Here is a 22,121-nt window from a genome sequence, read left to right on the forward strand (position 1 = left end):
CTGAGAGGCGACGTCCGGGAAATAGGGTGGATGAGGCAGAACTTCCCAGCCCAATGTTTTGGTCGCTTTTGCCATATGAGGTTTGGCAAGATCGTGGAGAGGGAGAACTTCACTGTTGACTAGTGTTGGGTGCTTCTGGAGCAGTGCAGCTGAAATTCTTTGCAATTGTGACGAGTAGTCCTCGCCGGTTACGCTTTTCCCGCTTTCTAGATACTCATTGTGGACTATGTTAGCGCTGGTCCACCAGACATACAGCATTACCTTCTTTTGGTGAATGCCCGGTTTAGTTGCCAATGAGACTGAACGAGAAGTCGACCAATGGTGTTTTCCTCTTCCGGTTATCATATATGATCCATTTTTCGTCACATGTCCAAATGTGGTCCAGGAACGAGGCTTTATTATGGAGCGACAGCAACGACAACCGTTGAAGGTTGCTTCCCTCGGACAGGACATAAGGAACCCACTTGCTAGCTTCCATGTCATCTCAAGGTTATGAAGATATGATTGAATGGTTTCGTCAGATACTCCAAACCTGTGTGCAAGCTCGTGGCAGGTTTGATGAGGATTCTGTTTAATTTCCTGCTCTACCTAGAATTTGTCGAGGGCGGATGGACGACCAACACAAGGCTTGTCTTCAAGTCTCTTGTCTCCGAAAAAAAAAAAAAAAAAAAAAAAAAAAAAAGTGGCTGAACCACTTTTGAGCAGTCCATTCCCTTACTGACGTCTCTCGAAACGACGTTCTTTCGAAGATTGCATTTCCTACAAAACCGATAGCGAAACGTGGTGCACTGAACAACTCTCTGCTGAATAAGGTTTGAAAGGAATGTAAACATACGACATCATCAGAATCAATTTCACCACTAACTGTTCTCAAAAACCACATGAACTTTCTTGGTTACCTAATATTTCATGGAAAACAATAAGTAACTCGTTAATCAGTTTGAAGTGTTCTTTAGAATTCTTCATTGTTATGAAGCGAAATTTTGCTATGAACTGTACTAATGTTATTTGTTTCTGTGAAATCTGTGTAGGAACAGTACAATCTGGTCAATTAGTGTCCGACCTTCGCCAATAAAGTAAATATTTTATCTCTGAATTTTGATGTACATGTGTGGAAGCAATTTTGGAGGGTCCTCAGTTTCGGAATCGTCATTACTTCATCTTTGCTTTGAAAAGAAGAAGAAGAAGAAGAAGAAGAAGATGATGATGATGATAATTATTATTATTATTATTATTATTATTATTATTATTATTATTATTATTATTATTATTATTATTATTATTATTATTATTATTGTAGGTTTTGTGAAGAAATTTCACGAGTTCTTGGATTCGATTGGGTATTGCTTTTTCTGCAAGGTCATCTCCACCCTTCAACTGTGGTTTGGGGCTTAAGAATCCTTGTGATTCTTTGTTCATGCAGCCCTTTGTTGCAGAAGTTCAGAGAAGGAACGACAAACGGTGGTTGGCTTCGAGAGACAGAGCCTGTCTTACAGAATAAAATTGGCATTGTATTAGGTGAGTTCAACTTTTCAGTGTATTTCATTTATATTTTTCTAAACGAAATTGATGGAAATAGAGATATCAAATGAATGTGAGCCAAGACTGTCCTACATCCAATTTCGCTTTGTCCTAGCTAATGAATGTTACTAAAATATCCCAGAACAAATAGAGTAAACGTAACATAATCACAGTGCAATCAGATTGCGAATTCGATTCATGAAGCTCGAAGTATGTTCTTGATTCTCCCAGTATAATCACAGGTTAAACTTTTTATTAGTGTTGGAATAGTTCCTAGTGAAACGGGTAATAAGAAGAAAAGCAGCAGTCGTTTTCGCTAGTGGAAGACTTAATAATTGAGTGAAATAAAATACGTTTATTGTAATAATTGAGTGAAATAAAATACGTTTATTGTAGTTATTGTACAATTTTGTTACTAGTAATATGATTGAGTCACCCATCTAACCTTTGAAGATCTCTGTATCCTTATCATAGATGCAATTAAACACATGTAAACCTTATTTCGTTTTTTTTTTTTTTTTTTTTTTTTTTTTTTTTTTTTTTTTTTAAGCCGATTAAAATTTCTTACGTTATGGTTACAAGAATATGACCTTTTAAAGAGAGATCAGTTTTTTATTTTATTTTATTTTATTTCATTTATTTATTTATTTATATTAAACGTAAATAAAGGAAATATTTTTGGGAATTGGGGTGTAGTAATTGGTATATTGCCAGGTAGTTGTCGTATAGTTGTATGATCTAATGGCAACTTAGCCGGAGCGGAAGTTCGAGAGTATGAAGAGAAAATTTGATTGTTCAGTATTATTTTACAATATTATTCTTGTTATTCTGTTTCATCGCTATTGTTCTGTTTAATATTCATACATCCTACTGCATAAAAGTCTGTTTGGCTTTGTAGTATTGCATCATATTAACATTTGTTCATCTTTAGTTATATTTTAGATAATAGAGTTTGGGATTTATATCTTGTCATAGAGATACTAATTGTTTTCGGTAATTAATAATTGACTTCACATTAGTTCTATCTTCTGTATTTGGAAGGTAGTTTCCCAAAGGCATGATTGAGTGTTCCATTGTAAAATTACGCTCACTGCAAAAGCACTTTTGAGAGTAAGTGTAACAGCCCGTAGTCAATAGAAACTGTCAGTTTCTGGACTTCAAAATTGAGACATTTAATCAGGATCTCAGAAATTAGAACATATTTTAGCGAATTTGATCTAAATTTAAAGGTTGTACTCAAAATGAAATGATCCTGCACTACGACAGAGCAAAGAAAACTTTCTGGGTTTGAGCCCTATTGAAGCTTCTAACATTTCCATGCTCTATAAAATACGACATGTTAATTTCAATGAATTTGACTCAATAAGAAGATTGCAGTCCCTTGCTGTCAGAAGAGTATGAAAATATTTATCGATATGTGAATTCAATGAATTCCTTAAATCTTATTTAATATAGTATAGCTACTTAATTCGTTCATATTAAATGCTGAAGCACTCAAATAAAACTTGACACTAAACGTTATTCCAGTATTAATTTCATAATAAATAAGAAACACGTACACATTTAAAACTTTGATGTTCTGGAACTGGATAACACAATTCAAGTGTTAGAGCCAAAGTAGGGTACGCGCAATGTAGATTGACATAATTACAGTATTGTATTATTCCTGTGTCCTGGTGTCTACTATGGATTTTTTCCCGTCTCATATTTTTAGGGACATACCTATATATAGTAAGATATTAGACCTTAAGGAAAGGGAATTTAGCTGTAATTTTTGTTTTCTTTAAAGTGAAGATGACCACTCTGGTACTCAAACTTTCGAAATGAGAGCTTGTTGATATTGACATTTTTGTTAGTATTTCCTTCCTTTTCTCCCTGTTAATAAGCAGAAAATTTGACAGTATATTTTACTGATATTTGTATATAATAATCAAAAATATGATGCAAATGCCGTATTTAGAATGTATTATTTACTTTTTGTAGGTTACCAGATTGGCACTGCAAATCCCAAGACTTTTACACGTGAAGTAAAAACAGAGGCTTTCAACGTACCTGGCTTTCAACGATTAAACTGGCTAATGCCTCAACATATTGATGTACCTGAAGTTTATTTTCTTTTAATGGCCCTTATGATGGGGCAACCAGTTAAGCTTCTTCCAGCAGATTCAAAGGTATGTTGAAGTATCGTAATTACATGTGTGGTACTTCTAGTTTTAAGATAGTAATGCGAAAGAATTTTGAAATATGTGCTGTAAAATAAACTTCCACACACTGTGATAGTCCCGCAGTTGTTGAATGAGGTAAAAAGTAATAGATCCATATAACAAAAAAGGATTAGTATATTGTTTTGTTTCATATTAATGCCGTTAACGTTATGATGTATTCATTTTAATATTACATTTAACGTACTGGGTTGGATATACTGATCTTTTAATGTCAGATCTCGGATTAAATTTTTTATGAGCTAATATCCAGTTACTGCTTCTATTAGGCTTGTTTAATAAGGAGGGAGGGGGGAGATGAATATTTTTGAAGAGGAAAAATGTAATCAAAAGTGGGACAGATTTCAGGAAAAGAATACATTTCTATCGATTAAGAAGTGATTTCCTATCTTGGACAATTTTTTACCATTTAAAAAAAGAAAAGGGAAAGAAGAGAAAACTTAGATGAAATCCGCACCGTTCGCGGCAAATTAACTCATTAGAATTCACTGGAAAGATTTACTATGTTAAAAGGTTAGTAAAAGGTTACTATCTCAACAATGATTTTTGTCCTCAGTGTGTGTATATTGGATGTACTAATGTAATGTTGGTATTATTTCAGTTGGACTTAGATTCTGTATGGAATTTTATGTTTGGCGTTCCTGCTAGTCAGTCCCTCACTCACGTGGCTGGAAAAGTTACACTCTGTCCAGAAGCCATCATCGTTCTTCTAGGAATGGTGCGAACAATGCTTAATCAAGAAGGAAAAAGGTAAATAATTCAGTTATTTTAAATAGCTGGTTTCATATGCCCATTGATTATATTTCAAGTGTTCCTTCACGTTTGTGATCTCAATGGTAACATGTCACTAGTTAAGTGAACGGAATGTATTCTAATACTTTAATACGAGTAGATCAAAATTATGTATGGTATCCTATTGATTAAACATGACATTTTAGTGTAGTTTACGTCTTTTTTTATATATATAGGTTTTGACGTAATTTCAATGATTGATGTAAAAAGTGTTAAAGAAAGGGTCTTTTATCAACCTTGTGGTATTCGTAGAATCTGTCCACAACACTATGACACACAGTATGATACAAATCCGTTTGACTTGAAAGATATAGATTGAAGGAGGATCTATATATTACTTAATGGCTTCTGGCGTGGCCCTGCACAATCCCAAGATATTTAACAAAGCGGATTAACAGCGTTATAATACAAATAAAATTCTGAGGCAAGCTATTTGAGATCAATTTCAATTAAATAGCAACGTTAAGAGTTTCGTATTACTCTTGAGAGAGCATTATTCCTTCTATGAAAATGACTATGTGCATAGAATGTCGTGAATAAACAGTTACAGGCATCGGAGCGAGTCTCTTTTTCATCTAAAAGTATCTTTTTTTGGCCAAAGTCTCTATCAGTCTCTATTTTTGAAACATTAGTCTACTAAGTCTCTTTTTTTTTATCCTTACTTAGTCATATTGTTTGGATTGTGGCCAATGTACTAGAAATTGCCAATAATTAAATAAAAGAAGAAAATTATGATGATGAATAGAAATTGGAGGGATAAATAACATAAAATACACAAATACAAGGTTATAAATATAGTCCGTGTTTGTGTGGGAGGTTGGAGGGATTTCTGTCTGCCTAGAGGGAGGTTGCCAGGGAGACTCTTATGTGTTGGTCTTACTTTTTTTTGTTAACTACAAGGTAATTCGCAACAAGTCACCCAGTGTTTCAGAAATAATATTCCGAAGGGGCACTGCTGATACTATTCTATTTATTATTATATTATAAACGTATTATTTTGGCCTGCTCCGAGGGGGCACTTTCAGAGTGGGGGGGGGGGGGCAGTGCCCCCCAAAAGACAGGCCTTGAAGAGACACTGGTTACCACCTCTCTTTATTTAACAGGGTTCCCATCGACCTAGTAAACCGGGAAAGTGAGGGAATTTATCTAACTCAAAAGTCATAGAATTTGATCATAGTCATAGAAACCTTTAAAAACCTGGAAAAGTAAAAGAATTTTAAGTATGGATTTATACTTCTCAAATTCAGTTTCTAAACCTTTATTTCGCTACAGCAGAACTTTTTTTGTTTAGCATTCCGATTTAAAAATAATGTTACGGCTTAACGACTATATAAATGTTCATACAGAGTCAACCCATAGCAAGAGGAAAATATAGATGCCTTTTTCCATTATATGTAGAATCGGAAATTTATAAATCATGATCTGGAAACGTAAGTGAATTCGTACTTGCAAAATAAGTGGGAATCCTAATTTAATTAGTTGTAAATTGAGATAATATAAGAACTAGATACGCCTTTTGCTATGTCGCAGTGTAAATTCGAGCATGGTCTCATTGCAGCCTTCGATTCGAGAATTTCCTCTCTAAGGTGATGTATTCCGTAAGTTTCAATTAACTGATGTATACGAGCAAATAAAATCCGTATCTCCGGTCTTCATGAGTAAATGAATGAAGTACACCTATTGAGTCTCTGTGACTATACAATGATATATGAGTGCCAAATATAAGTACAGTCAGGGACAAAAACGTCGGACACTCCTCGTATGTATATATTCCTCAATGTTACGAAATAACGACGACATCCACATATTATTGACTATTATAGGGTAACAGAAATGAGGAAATCACTTCACTTTCAGAATATTTTGTTACAAGTGCCGTTGAATGTTTTAAACGTATAATTTTCGCACGTTTTTAAACAATTGAACAGGTGTATCCTAAAAGATTAGTAAGCGGCCTTACGAAACAATTACCTTTTTGCCACCCTTAAAATGGCGGATCTATTCGATGTATGGGAGTTCAATACCATCAAGATTTCCCTGTTAGGGCATTCTAGTTCTTATATTATGGGACTTAAGAAGGCGGATGGTTCACCAAAATTTCTTCTAGTAAGTAAAGTAATAAAAGCTACACGCTGCCTGTCCCATGGTAATACAGATATTGAAAGGAGATTTTCAGTATCAAAAAATGCTCTGACAGGAAAAAGACTCAGAACCTTAAACATTATTTGTAGAACCTTAAACAGTACTTTGATTGTGAAAGATGCCTCAAAGTTTTATGACAACAAGTCTCATCTCGTTCTAATTTGTAAAAAGATGATTTCCTTGGGTCAAAATGCTCATGAACATTACCAACACTTCTGGAGGAACAGCGACTAGCCCAGGAAAGAAGTGCCACACTTAGAGAAGAGGAAGAGAAGTTGAAAAAAACAGAAGAACAAAAACTAAAAATACAAGAAGTGCTAAGAAGAACATAGAAGAAATTGAAAGCCAGCTTAGTGAAAGGAAGAGGAATTATTGTGAGACCATCTGCAACTTCTCTGCTTGGTGAAGTCACAGATAGACTTCGAAAAGCTCTTAAAAAAAGGGACCTGAGGGAGGCACAAATCGCTTAGGGGATGTTGAAAGGTGTCATGTCATTGAAAGAAGATGACATTCAAGCTGTTCAAAAAAGTGTTGAAAAGAAGAGAAATGCTCTAATGCTCTTTCTTAATGCATAGTCAAAGAACTAAAGTTTATCCAAGTGCAAAGGTTTTTTAATATTATATATAATGCTCCTCAGATGTCAAATCATAATGATTTTATTGTATCTTTGAAAAAAGCCAATCCCCATCCAGGACCAGAAATAAAAGCTTTGTTCTGTTGAAGTGTTGAAGACTGTACAGCTGAGTTGTCCATCAGCTTTCTTTATATATGTTCGAAAATTATAAATGTATTTAATCATCTGTGAAGATTGGAATATATATATTATTTATTTATTTATTTATTTATTTATTTATTTATTTCTGGTCTTAACCGGCATCTTGGTAGGGGTAAATTACTATAAAAAAGTTACATTTTCTAACTTATGACTGAAAGGTGATTCGTGAAGTTCCTTATCAGAGGCGGGTTGGTCTACAAAGTCTCCTCTTTTTGCTATATTTAGTCTACGAAGTCTCCTTTTGTACTTTATTTGATCTACAAAGTAGCTATTTTCAATGCCATTAGACGCTCCGATGCCTGCAGTTAGTTGATACCATGAAATACTAACTTGAATCTCAGGAGGTAATAAATAAGCTTCCAGGTCTTGGTTTAATGATTATTTGATATTATGGACTTCGTTCATATTGAGTTTAATGCCCCGTTCAGCATCGAGGCTATATGAGACGTGGAACTACAGCTCAAAATGGGAACTAAATCACATGAGCTCCCACCGAGGATCAAACTCAGCTCGCCTGCGCCAAGGGCGCGGACTCTTTAAGTATATAACCTCGAGGGAGTTCAGGATTATTATTTGTTAGTAACCTGGACTGAATGGGAAAGACAGGGTGAGGTTAGGAGTGGTCAGTCTAGAGTAGTAGCAGTTGTATTAAAAATAAAATGTTTTGATAGCTAAGCTAGTAATAAATAGTGTATATTCATCTGTTTCTTACAAGTTCGCTTTTGTGTGATACAGGATTCTGAGTCTAAGAATGAGAGGAATGAACTTTAAAATAAATGTGAAGAGAAGTATCTTGATAATTTTTTCTTATGTATACGCGGAGGCGGGGAACTACACATGTTTTGTATTACATAAACTTAACATTTTTGTGAGAATCTTGTATCATATTAATAAAATATATTTCTTTTTTTTTGTACTTCCAGCCCAGATAGCTTGCCCGAATGGCTTAGAGACTATCCCGTTACAATAATCCAGTTTCTTTTCTTCTTGTACCACAACGTAGCAGATTTCATGCCTGTGTTTATGAGCGGTGAGGTACTAAATGCTTTAGCGGGGACACTTTTCCCACGTCAGTCATCTAGTGAGGCTAGTAGTGAGGCTTCTACTCCAGGGGATGAAGTAAAGGTAAGGTAGTTCTTGTATTTAATTAAATTTAAAATTTGGCAATTTAGAATTGTGATTAATAGGAAGAATATCTAGAATATCATTATTACCTTAAAAATTCACTAAATTAAGGAACATATAAGAGATTTTAAGGATCATGATCCGTCTGTTTCTTGGTTGTCAAAATATTTAGGAATGTCAAACTACACTATTAAGGATGTTAAGAATATTCACCAAACTACTTCTCCAATTGAAAGGAACATGTATTGAAAAAAGTCGCATTACATTAGGACAAGGAAGTCTCAGCTAAATCTGGATGAAAGGAGACTGGATAAGAATTGGAATAGTACCATTAACAAATTTACTAAAAATATAAGTTACCTTCAAGTTTTTCACAGTTTGATGTTCTGAGAAAGCAAATTCCCAAAGGTGCTACTGGACATAGGAATGTGAAGCACAATACTTAGTGCTTTTATATTATGAATGCTTTCCTGTCAATGAATGTTCGTCGTTCTTTCTTTTTCAGTTATGTTACAAAGGCATTGCATTTTTTTCTTTCTTCCAGCTTTTGAAAATTAGTTATGAATGTTTCGTAGACTGTGATTATACCCCTTTTACGCATAACGAACCCGCTCACGCCAAGTAGGCTTTGTGGTATCCAAACCCATGTGCGTGAATCCTACCTTCCTTATTCCATCATTTCTTTCATTGTCATGGTCACTGTATCCCTTAGCCTAGGAACATAATCATAGGGAAAAAAAATCTGTGTATTTAATTTTAACCAAAGGAACACAAAAATCTCTGAAAGTTTTCACAAGATAAATATACAGGCATAATAAAGTTAGTTACTTTATTAACTATTAATGGTTACTTTTAGTCTCTGTAAAGATTAGATTTTTAAATTTATAACTCATATTAGTGATTAGGAGATTAATAAATTTCAGTGAAATTCAGTGTATTGTAGACGTCTAAAATACCACCGGCAGTTAAAAAGAATGAAAAATTACGTAACGTTTTAGAATCTTGTTAGGAGTGTTAATTAATTTCTTAGTGAGAATATTTGATTTATGTATTAATCAATTAACATAAATCAAGTGCCTGTGCTTCGCCCAGTGAAAGATAAGATCAATAGAAACACAAATATTTTATAGACCTCTACCCTGCCCTCTGGTCTAGTGTTCAGCGCATGTTCCTTTGGTGCATGTGGTCCCGAGTTCGATTCCCGGTGGAAGAGGATAAAAAAAAATCACTATGATTCACTTCCATTAATCATCCGTCTCCTAAGGGTGTAACCATGGGACAATAAAGAAATTTATTTTGTTTCATATACAAACCTGTGAATCGAGAAACTTGCTGAATATATTTTTCGTTTCTTCGGTGCAATGGGCATAGACACTTACACATATATTTAATAATGATAAATTGACACTTACAGTTTAAATCCTGATTTACACAAAAATCTAGATTGAAGAAAAATACGTGCTCTCCACATAGATTTTGATTTGACATTACAATCTCTGTAAGATGAAGGGACTATGATAATAAGACCTGTTACTGCATTTTGTAAATGGAGTTTCATTATACAGTTCTTAATTTATTAATCTCACCGTCAGACTAAGCAAACTTCAAATCAGTCTGTGATTAAATCTGAAGTAATATCTGGGGACACAGTGGTTCAGTGGTAGCACGCTTACCTCTCATGCGGGGATTTCCTGGTTCGATCCTAGGCCATGCCTGTGGTGAAGACATTGTGTCCATGGGTTTTCAGGGGATTTTTCCCTTCTCATTTCACCAGTTTTTTTCCATAATTATTGAAGCTAAAGTTTCAGAAGTCCTTATACTACTAGAAACATTTTCAGATGAACCAAATAACAACTAAATAATAATAGTAATAATTCATGTAAGACTAGTTCATGCAGAGATATAAAATGGTACAATGAATAGAAATTCCTCAATATTGATCTATAGAAATTCTTTCTCGAATTATAGTTTCATTGGCATGAAGAGTTAATATCGATATTTTTATTTATTTGTGTAAAGTAAATAGCCAGTCACAGACGTCTCTAAAATCTTTTATTGTAAGCGAAATTATAAGGCGCAGCTATGCAGCATACCAAGACAGTTTGTCATATTTTTATCAGCTGAATCTGGTGAACCCGGGAAAGTGTTCACATACCCATTCACTAGATTTCCAGATCTTATCCGTTCCAAATCCACGTATCAATTCAGAGGGTCTCTCGCCAATATCCTTTGTATTGAATTTGCCCACCGTTTCCCCATCTTTTTGGAGTGTAATGGAAGCAAATAAGATGTGCATATGACGATTATGAAATTTCCGTATACACTTAGTATTGTGATTTTGACAACCTTTAGAGGAAACATGGAAGAAATAATAGTTAAATATCGGAATAATAGCATTCTCGCCTCCTGCCCCCACATTCAGAGTGCAGTTTCAAAATTCATGCAAAAGAATAAAATATCCATATTAGGTTATAAAAAACTAGTTGAGAATGCTCCAAGAGCATTGCCAGGACGAACTTAAAAAGAATGGAGAGATGGAGCGGGAAGGATAACTGTCATTGTTCCTAGATGTAAAAGTAAATTTTTTTTTTTTTTTTATCCGCACCTTCTTCTCTTTCTCGCAAAATTTAGCAAAATATCATATCTCTATGACTGACAGTTCTCGAGATATGGCTGCTTAAATACCTAGACATTCGAAATTTTTGGCCAATATTTGGGGAATGGTGGCCAGTTGGCCAGTAGACAATCAGTAGCTACCGGTTACTATTTGGTATCAAAATATTTACCATCCTCTTAGGTATCGATCAACCAATATCATCTCTCTACAACTTATGGTTCCCGAATTATGGCTCCTTAAATATCTAAAAATTGGCCATATTTGGCCAATATCACGGGAACGGTAAGTCATAGAGACGATATTGGTGTTAATACCTAAGAGTATTGTAAATATTTTGGTTTAAATAGTAACCGGTGGCCACTGTCCAACTGGCCACTGGTTTGGCCAATGGCCAGTTGAACAGTGCCACCGGTTACTATTTGATATCAAAATATTTACCATCCTCTAAGGTATTGATCAATATCAATATCATCTCTCTACAACTTATGGTTCCTTAAATATCTAGAAATTGGCCATTTTTCGGCCAATATCATGAGAACGGTAAGTCAGATAGAAAATATTGGTTTTAATCAATACCTAAGAGGATGGTAAATATTTTGGTTCCGATATTAATTAGTGGCCACTGGCCAATTGGCCAAACCAGTGGCCAGTTGGACAGTGGCCACCGGTTACTATTTGGTACCAAAATATTTATCGTCCTTTTAGATATTGATAACACCAATATGATCTCTCTATGACTTAGAGTTCCCGAGATATGGCTCCTTAAATCTTTGGAAATCGGCCATTTTTTGGCCAATATCTCGGGAACGGTAAGAGTGGCGCGAATAATTTAATCACTTTCTCTGCTAGTTTTTAATGCTCTATCCAATACAGGGTTCAAAATTAAACGCAAATAACAGACAGACAGACATAGAGAATTCCGGACTTTCTACGTTCGTTGAAAATCGTGCTATTATCTTAAACAAGTTAGAAGGAACATGTAATAATAGTTTAAAATCTCTCATCATCCGTGGTGGAAAGTCAGAAATTTGTTATTTATCTAGAATCTTTCCCCAGTGTTCTCAATGTTCCTTGAAATAAAGTAGGCAACCAAAAATATGTAACAATTTACGGATACATGATTAAGTAGAAGACTTGTCTGTTGAAAAGGGGGCCGCGGTGGCTCAGTGGTAGAGAGCGTTCACCTCTGGTGCTTGGGGTCTCGGGTTCGATCCCAGCCCCCGCAAAGTGAACTTTGTGGTGGACAAACACCGTGTGCGTGGGTTTTCTTGGGGTTCTCCCGTTTCCTCCCACTCTCTTTATTCCACCATTTCATTCATTACTCATCATCCCCGTCTCCTTTAGCCTAACCGGCGTAACCGTGGGACGTAAAACTCAAAGATTTCATTTCATTTCTTTTTGTCTGTTGAAAGAGAAACTGTTTTGTTTTTCGAAATATTCAGAAACTATAATTCATCTACCTGACTTCAAGGAACACGGAGGTAAGTTAGTTTAATTTAAAAAACTATTTCTTACGTTCATTAAGTAATTCTCTCTTTTCCTACGTTCGCTATATTGAATTTGTGAAATTGAGTGTTATACTAGTGTAAATCATCTGCTCGTTAGGGATTTATTATCTTAATGTAGATGACAGTAAATTGTAATACGTTTGTAGCTTTTTGATTATTGTGTGTTGAATTTCGTTACGTACGTTAATACTGAAAGGGGTATTTACCGTATTCTATTATGATTGGAAGCTGAAATATTTATGTACAAAATATTAGAATTGTAAGTGGAATGTTAGAACACATTTAGCTTGTTACAAGTAAGTCATCATTTCCATGTAGAATTACGCGAATTACAGTTTATGAGTCGAATTTTATGTGATAGAAGTCATTGCTTCCAGTAGCATTTACATCATAGTAGTAAAACGTATACAGGAGTCATTATTTCCAGTAGCATTTACGTCATAATACTAAAAGGTATATACGAGTCACTGTTTCTAGTAGCATTTACGTCATAATACTAAAAAGTATTTCTCTTCTTTTGCAGTCGTATCCTGGAACAGATAATGTAGTGCTTATCTGTTCTCCTTCTAAGGATCCTGGATTGACCAATCACCCAGCAAAGAAGTTTATTATGGATTTCGTGAGAGTGATAGTAGTAGATTCGTTATCTTTGCCTGTGTCTGGGAAAGGACCTCCTGTTATAGACCTTGTTTTAGAGGTAGATTACGTGTTTTATATATATATATAGAGAGAGAGAGAGAGATTCTTCAGAGTTCATATAGTTTGTTTGCATTTATTTTGTTTTCCTTTAATTACCGTATTTGACATATAAAACGCACTCTGTTTCCTGCATTCAGTTCTGAGGAAAGAAAAAAAATTTCCACTGCGTGTTATAAAGATTAAAGTACAAAATGATACTTTAGTAAGAAACATATGCGGGTTAATACTGCTTAACTAAATGTTGAATCGCACTCGCATGTCTAAATATCTATAACGCATATACATCCAGAGAAAAGCATACATATTTTGAAACAGTAAATAAAGAGTTCTATCCAAAATACGTATAAGCCACTGAACTGTACATGTTTGTAATGCTGTTGCATACCGTGAGGAATCATGGAAGACACAAAGAAATACAGAGTAAGAAATGCTTATTGAAACTGAAATAATCAAAATCTCTCTATCGACATATAAGACGCGTTCAATTTTTTTGACCTATCCTCAAAGGGGCAGAATGCGTTTTACATACTGGCAAATACGGTATTTATTATCTTGTTCCATCTATCTCATTATCCTACTGACAGAATTTTTATTTGATGTTCCATTGAAGGATTGCTTCACCTTCCGGTATTTTTTTTAATAAACTATGGTATCTTTCGAATAAACTAATAAAAAAATTAGTTTATGCATGGTTTATAATGAAACAGTGTTCTAGATTTCAAACCCTCTTTCTTGTGAATACTTTAGATGTCTCATTTTATGTACTGAATATCAAAGGAATAATGTTCGATTAGTGTTATGCTTATGAACCCCACTCCCTCATTAAAATTCCTGCGTACCTCACTTTCCTCTTATATCTTTTTGGTAATTGTATTCTTTCATCCTACCTTCTTATATCCTCTTGTAGTAGCATTTTTGTTTTGAGGGAGGGGGGAGTCGAAATATTTAATTCAGTTAAATTAATTATACAAAATGGTATTTAATATTGGCTGCTATTGTAAAATAATTAGTCAGATTCGGTTTTATTAGCATAAATAAATATAATGAGGCGTGTATATGAGAAAATGAAATGATTAATCAAAGTTTGAATATTCCTTTCTGAATGAAGATGTAGTATCTGTATCTTTGTAAATGCTTTTGTTTTGTTATTCGTACAGGCTTCTCCAGAGAATTCAAGTGGGGCTCAACAGAGCCGCTATCAGACGGAGGTTCTAGGAACTCTTATGGAACATCTGTTAGCAGCTGATGTTCTGATAGGAGAGCAGGCTGCTCTTCCAGTTGTACCTGGGGGAAGCCCACAGTACATTGCTCCCAATGTCTTCTATCTAGCTGGAAGACTGGTGGACAAATTATGGCAAGGTATAATTAATTAGTTATACGAAGTTGAATTTTTGTAGCCTATGAATAATTACCGATGAGCTTACGTTAAAATTTTGTAATTTGGTTCAAGAATCTTTACTTACATTCAACGTTATTTTTATTTATTTTCTTGAAGTTCTTTTCTTCATTGAATATGGAACAGCATGTTTAAATAGCGATTTGTTTTGATCCTGGATAACAGACAGTTCAGCTTTAATGTTTGTAAAATAATATTTTAACTAAGGATGTATATTCAATATTCATTAAAAAATACTTCTCAGAAAACACCCAAAATTATCTAAAAGTGAACTTTTCGGTAAGAAGTTATTGCATTTTTCCTCACATATTTTATTAGAAAACTAAACGTTGATTGTAGAAAGGAAGATTTACATCCCGTTGGTTATCTTCTTCCTAAAAGCATTACTGCTCTGACTTCCAAAATTCTAAAATTTTCCTTGTACCCAAATATTCATATTTTTATGTTTTGTTTAATGAAGGACACATAAATATGTGAGTTTAGTGTATTCATAGTTTCGTGTAATTGAAGCGACCGAGGATAAAAGCAGCAGCTGCTTCCGAAAATAATTTTGCTGGGATAAATACCTTGGCACTTGTAGCTTAGTCATACTATTTAATTAAGAAAAAAAATGTCGCAGATGGTTTCTCTACTTCGTAATGTATGTATGTACTTATATTACTTTTCTTGTTATTTGTTTTACAGGTACATTTACAAAAGACCCACATGAAGTATTTGATTTTGTGATAAAGTTGATCTCCCAAGCTAAAAGACGACCAGCGAGCATAACATCTCTATCTTTGGAAGGAATCTATCACTGCCTGAATCGCACAATTTTATTCCTTCTCTCTCGACCTACAGAATCCATAGCTGACCAAATGTCAGTGTTAGAAGCATTGCATAAACTAACTACTCACAGGTATGGAAATTATTGTTTTGGAATCTTATTTCCCTATTTGGTAATGTAATAACAAAGAAAATGAATTTTGAAAACAAGAAATTTCGGAACTACGTATGAATAATGCACTGTATATGCCCTCGAGTAGCCGACTAGTTCTGTCTTTGATGTGTGAGGTCCCGACTTCAGTTTTCAGTGAGATTCAGCATTCTGAGGTAATATTTTCCATGTACAAGCTTGCTTTAGTAGACTTAAATCCGATTAAAACTACTCGCTGAGCAAAACAATACTTTTATTGTAAAAATACTTGGCTTCATCAGTCACTATCAGATAGTATTTGATAAAGTGGATAGTTGGCGAAACTGTTACACGTAAATTTTTATAATAAACGTATTGGTTTGCTCATCGAGTAGTTTTAGTCGGATTTAATTCTGAGGTAGTACGCACTGGCGTAACTTTTAGTTTTTATTTAGCTATCCCTCCACCATAGCAACTGAGGCAGTCGACGGGGGTATACGATGCGAACTCCTTCCGATTGGATACACTTCCATGGGTAAAGTTACTCAGCTATTACCTGTAGAAATACACATCGATTCTTGAGGTCTATGCCAGAGAATAAAAAGAATTATATACTTCAAAGAGGGCTGTGAAGTATGGAAAATTACGTTGCATAATGCGTTATGAGGCCCCGGTACTATTTTGAACTCATTTTCAAGCATGCTTCAGTAACCACTGAACGTTTTTGGACCTACTAGCCTCAGGGAGTGTGTAAGTTATGCCACTGGTACTACGTATCTGATGAGTTACGGCATTTGTTTTCGTACTGTTATGATACGTGGAGTTACTTCGGCGAAAGGGATATTGAGAAGGCAGATGTGGGGTGGTTTTCTGCATTTTTTAGAGTTGCTAGAGTAATAAAAGCCAGTACATATAGTTTAATTTTCGGTGTGTTTAGCTATTGTATACGAGTATTGAAGTGATATGATTTGAAGAGAAAATGGAAATTCTTTAGAAAAAAAAAAAAGAGTGAAAATGCATAACAATCTGAACAAAAAAAATGTAGGTCTTAAGAGAAAATATATTCGTATGGCAGTTTTAAAGAGTGTTGTGAGAACAACGTTTGTAGAATTTTATGAAGCAAATAAATAAATTCTAAGATTGAAAACGTTATTAGGTCTTCACACAAATCTGATTAGGTTCAGGCTATTCTTTTTTTCCCTTTGTTGTAAAACTTACGGATATACATGAAATATTACGTAAAAGCAGTACCTGTGGCTACACTACGATATGACTGATGTCACTTGTAAACAAGAATGTTAGTTTGTAACGTTGCCATCTGCACAAATGTATCACATATGATAATTGGGGAGCTATTTAAATTAAAGTAGATAGAGAAATGCTGTGTGGAAAGTCAAGAAAACTGTAATGGGAGCCTATATGGCCGTAGCATTGAAACCAATCTGGCCGACTAAGCCCTTCATGAGCTGTAATGCCAATGTTAAACTAGTATGCTGAGAAATTAAGTTTAGGATTTTGAGGAATTAGTGAAAAATGCGAACTTTGTAACCATTGTGTTTAGGAGAAATAGTTAAGATATTAATTTCTTGTTCTGCATTTCAGGAGCTTGGTGTTTGGAGCTGGAAATCATGAACTTGATTTTGTTGGTTGTCTGACGTATTGCCTCTTGCAACTTACTGCAGATATGAAGATATCGTAAGTAAAATTCATTATTCTGTTACTAATGAAGACCCATATTTTTGAAAATTATGGTAATCATATAAAAATATTATTTCGTTACTGTTTTTTATTGTCTTTGATGTGGAAAAGACTATTATCACAGTTTTAAATTCTTCTATCATGTAGGTAGAAAATTCCAAACCATTGTGACTAGATACAAGTATGAATTCCTTAAGTAAAAATTAAATGTCCTAAACAAACGGAAATCTATAGAAATCACAACACAACTCACCTCACAAAGCATCTTTATCATGATTGATTTGATACTATTTCGAAAATATCTGGTTCATTTTTGACGCTGGAATATATAACGAGGAGTCTTTGATTCCTAAACTATCAGACATATTATAAATATAAAGGTAACCAAGACAGTTCTGTCGCTTTCTCACTACCACCTTCCAACATCGATATGTCACGTAAGACGTACCTGGAAGATCAAAAATAGTCCCCTTCAGCATCGACAATCTTTTGACAACGTTCTGGAAGGCCATGGATTCCATCGCGGTAGAACTTGGTGAGCCATGAGGAGAAGGCATCAAGTGCATTTTCCACCTCTACTAGGAATTTGAACTGGCGTTCCCTAAGATGATTGTCCAAGGAATGAAACAGGCGATAATCGGACGGTACATTGTCCGAGAAGTATGGCGGATACAATAGTGTTTCCCGTCCAAGGCGTAGAATGGTGTGCCGGGTCATCCTAGCCACGTGGGGCTTAGCGTTGTCCTGTAACAGGAGGACTCCTTTGCGATTCAGAAATATTGGCTCCAGAGTTTTGAGTGTTTCTTGAACACGGCTCAACTGCTGACAGTACACAGTTGTATTGATGTTCTGACCAGCAGGTAGCAGTTCCCGATGCTGGATGCCATGAGCAGTACACCAAGCACACAGGAGGACCTTCTTTTGGTGCAGTACTAGTTTCGCCTGTTTTGGAACCGGTTCATGGGACGCTAACCAATGATGACGCCGTGGAGCTTCGTACAGGACCCACTTCTCATCACATGCCAACACCCTGTCCAGAAATGGCTCTTTCCTCAGACGAGACAGCAAAGAAACAAAGGTGTCTACTCGCGTTGCATTCTGGCCCGGAGTCAAATCATGTGGGACCTATCGACCCAACTTGTAGTGCTTCCCAAGTTGATAGAGGTGCTACAGAATGGTTTCTCTACTTACACTGAATTGTATTCTCGGTTCCTCACATGACTTGCCACTGTTCGCCTCAATTGCTACCTGAAGATCATTTTGTACATGTGTTGGTCTTCCGGCATGTTGTGAGTCTTCGAGTGTTTCGTCACCGTCCATAAACTTGTTAAACTACCACCGCACTGACCGCGTAGACACGATACCCTCACCAAAGGCCTGGCATATCTTCCGCCCCGCTGCAGGGGCGTTTGTCCCCAATTTGAACACCCTTATGACGCTCTGTGGAGGTCCTATGTTCACTCTGTTCTTACATAAGTTCATGGTGCAACTGAAGTGCCACAACCAGGTAGTATATTGGATATACCCACACCGACAAGTGACCTTCGCCTTATCTCCATTCGCATTCAACTCACAGTGTGAGGGTCAATTGAACACAGACCTCCACAAAAAGCGACAGAACTTTCTTTGTTACCTTTATAGTTAAGTGATATCACAGTGATTTAAGTTTGAATATTCGTTAGTAAATAATCTTTCTATGCAAAGAAGTGGAAAGCACACAGTCCTGGGTTCGATTCTCGGTAGGAGCACTGAAAAATTTGAACGCATTACAGTGGGTTCGGATTTTACTTTAAACTGTAAGTCCACGTTTCATATAGTCTTGGTGCTAAAAGGGACACTAAATGTTAACAAGAAGTGGAATATTGCAAACTTGGTGGTTTAGGAATCAGTAGGTTTCTATATACTTTTCTACTTAAGAAAGGAAGCAGGTTTTTCCGAAATATTGTTGAACCTTTAATCAAAATACTAAACTGTATAAAGTAGGTTGTAATTTTGGGAGTATGTCTATTGGTTTTTAAAAATCAAATCTACATTAGTTTTTGTGGAGAATGTTTATAAACGTCAAATTATATTAGCATAATAGTGTAAAAAGATCAGTTTATACATTATAAAGCTGAAAGTCAGTCGATGGAGAACGGGATACTAACAATAGTAAAGTAATTACATTTTTAGATAGCTTATTGTATTGCATGATAATAATTGTCTTACAAATTTAAAGCATAATACAGTGTTAAGTCCTTCTTTTTCGCAGGACGTAGTGTTTTTGTGTTGGTAAGTTTATTTGAAAGTATTATTTAAGTATCCTGAGTATCTCTTAAAAAAGTGATGTAAACTTGCACTTTTAAGAATCAGACTTGTAACTAAATAATGTCCATTAAGATCAGTTTTGAATGCTCATCTTCCTATGGAAATAAATTCAGTATGTTGATTGCGTTTACCCTTATCAGCTAACTAGAAAGATAAAGGTAGTGTTTGTTGTAGAAAAGTTAAATATTTTACTTCAATTGTCTAAAGAAAAGAAACCTTGAAAAATTTCAGTTATATATACAATATGGCGCTAAATTCGTCGTACAAAAGCAGAGGGGTGATTCCTAAGAGCAAAACAAACAAAAAAGTTCTAATAAACATAGGGCGAAAATCGCGTCGTTTACGTGTTATAAGCTGCTGAAAGCATGGGAAAACGAACTTTAGAGTTAAATATTGCACAGACTACTGAGCGTAGACGTGATGCGGCATGATGTCATCAAAGGATCCTAACCTGCTTTATCCACATTTGCAGTTTTCAGATTTGTGTAATGGCGGCGCAAGGGATTCCTCAAAGGACGTTAGGGATTCCGAGACATTTTATGACGTAAATTGAGTTGAAAAGAGTATGTAAAAGACGTCTCACTACCTGGAAATAATAATAACACGTGGCATGTCAATACACATACACGCAGATAAAAGATGGCAAATAAGATAAAGATCACTGTGCGGGGTTGCATACCTCCTCAAAAAGTACTAGTAAAGACGTTGTGCAAGATTTCACTGGAAACGTCACATCGCTACAATGTAAAAATACGTACTACACAAGCCGATAGGTAACAGAAAATGAAGAAATTGAGATTACTATTCTGCCCATATTAATGACATCCGAATTCTTTTCATGACGATCTGTTATTCATTGAGAAAAAGAAAGTACTCTAGTCTCATTTGTGTGATGTACTGATCGAAATGAATGTGCTCAAACAGTTAGGATTATTATTATTATTATTATTATTATTATTATTATTATTATTATTATTATTATTATTATTATTATTATTATTATTATTATTATTACGTTCTTTGTTTGCCTCTTAGTAGTAGTTCTTGTTCAATTCCTGTAGTGTTAAAGGTAGACGCGTTCTCAAAAGTGTTGCGATATCATTAATATGAGCAGATTAGCAATCGGAATTTATTTTTTGTTACCTATTGGCTTGTATTGTACATATTTTTACATTGTAGCGACGTGGTATTTCCAGTGAAATCTTGTACAACGTCTTTACTAATCTGATTTTCACGAAGCTTTGCACCCTTTGTAAACAATGCAGACTGCACTGCAGAAATGTTGCCAACTAATTAAACAAAAAATGTTATATGTAATTTTGTGCTAAGAAATGAATAAATAAACTGAAGGGGGGAAAACAATTAGATTAAAAATGAAATGCCATGGGCTTGTGATAGGAGAATCAGAAACCATTTTCTCTCGTTTGCAGTGGCGTACGCACTGCTCTCCTGAATCTTCGAACTACTATGTAAACGCAGACACGCACCAAGAAGAAGAAGGGCAGAACGTTAAATTTCTTCTACCGGTGTAAATTACACTAAAACTTACTATCCCCACTCCTAAAGTTTCCTCTAGCTGAAAATCTATCTAAAATGTTAGGATTCAGAGCCACTATTATATGATGCCTTAGTGGCCCTACTAGCAGATCTATGGTTGGATGGATGGATTAAAGTTTATCGTCCCCTTCAACAACAAGGCCCTATGAGATGTGGACCTACAGCCTAACGAGCGATGCGAACTACATAAACTCCCTCCGGAAATCGAACACGGATCTCTCGTTCAATGATGCGTACGCGAATCAAATAGCCACAAAGGAGTTAATTATCGGATCTAGAAACATGTGCAGTTGTACTCACCACTTATATTTAAAATTGAGTTCTTGGGGAGCCGCGTTGGCTGAGTGGTAGAACGTTCACCTCTGGCGCATGGGGTCCTTTGTTCGATCCCAGCTTGCGCCAAGTGAACTTTGTGGTGGACAAACACTGTGCGCGTGGGTTTCCTCCAGGTTCTTCAGTTTCCTTCCACTTTTTCATTCCACCATTTCATTCATTTTTTCATCATCACCGTCTCCTTTAGCCTAGCCGGCATAATCGTGAGGCGTAAAACTCAAAAGATTTCATTTCATAATTGAGCTCCTTGCATGTTTCCATTACAGGCGAGCGAGCGTTTGAAATAAGCAATTGTTCATTCTTCAAGAACTTGAAAACTGCTGAGTTTACTTATTTATTGAATCGAGAATTTATTATTTTCTTTCCTTTGTTTTATGTAATAAAATACCTACAAAATATATTTTGAATCCTCGTGTCTTATCCTTTCGTTTGATATCTAACAGAAAAGTTACGCCATAAACAAATTTCAGTCATAAGATTATGCAGACTATCGATACCTTATTCATCAATTTCCAAGAATTTTTTTAAGATTCT

The 22,121-nt window shown here is 35.3% G+C and overlaps 1 protein-coding gene across 1 annotated transcript in view; it reads left to right on the forward strand.

Annotated features, from left to right (window-relative positions):
- bchs (WD repeat and FYVE domain containing 3 bchs) overlaps positions 1 to 22,121 on the forward strand; it is a 232,287-nt gene that overhangs the window by 119,358 nt on the left and 90,808 nt on the right. Inside the window, exons 27-34 of the mRNA XM_081770205.1 lie at positions 1,301 to 1,518; positions 3,505 to 3,692; positions 4,345 to 4,493; positions 8,376 to 8,577; positions 13,226 to 13,399; positions 14,559 to 14,760; positions 15,482 to 15,695; positions 17,295 to 17,387. Coding sequence (XP_081626331.1) covers positions 1,301 to 1,518; positions 3,505 to 3,692; positions 4,345 to 4,493; positions 8,376 to 8,577; positions 13,226 to 13,399; positions 14,559 to 14,760; positions 15,482 to 15,695; positions 17,295 to 17,387 — 1,440 coding nt within the window. The remainder of the gene's footprint in view (positions 1 to 1,300; positions 1,519 to 3,504; positions 3,693 to 4,344; positions 4,494 to 8,375; positions 8,578 to 13,225; positions 13,400 to 14,558; positions 14,761 to 15,481; positions 15,696 to 17,294; positions 17,388 to 22,121) is intronic.

This window comes from Thermobia domestica, chromosome 1, assembly GCF_964235325.1.
Source record: "Thermobia domestica chromosome 1, izTheDome1.hap1.1, whole genome shotgun sequence".
NCBI lineage: Eukaryota > Metazoa > Arthropoda > Insecta > Zygentoma > Lepismatidae > Thermobia > Thermobia domestica.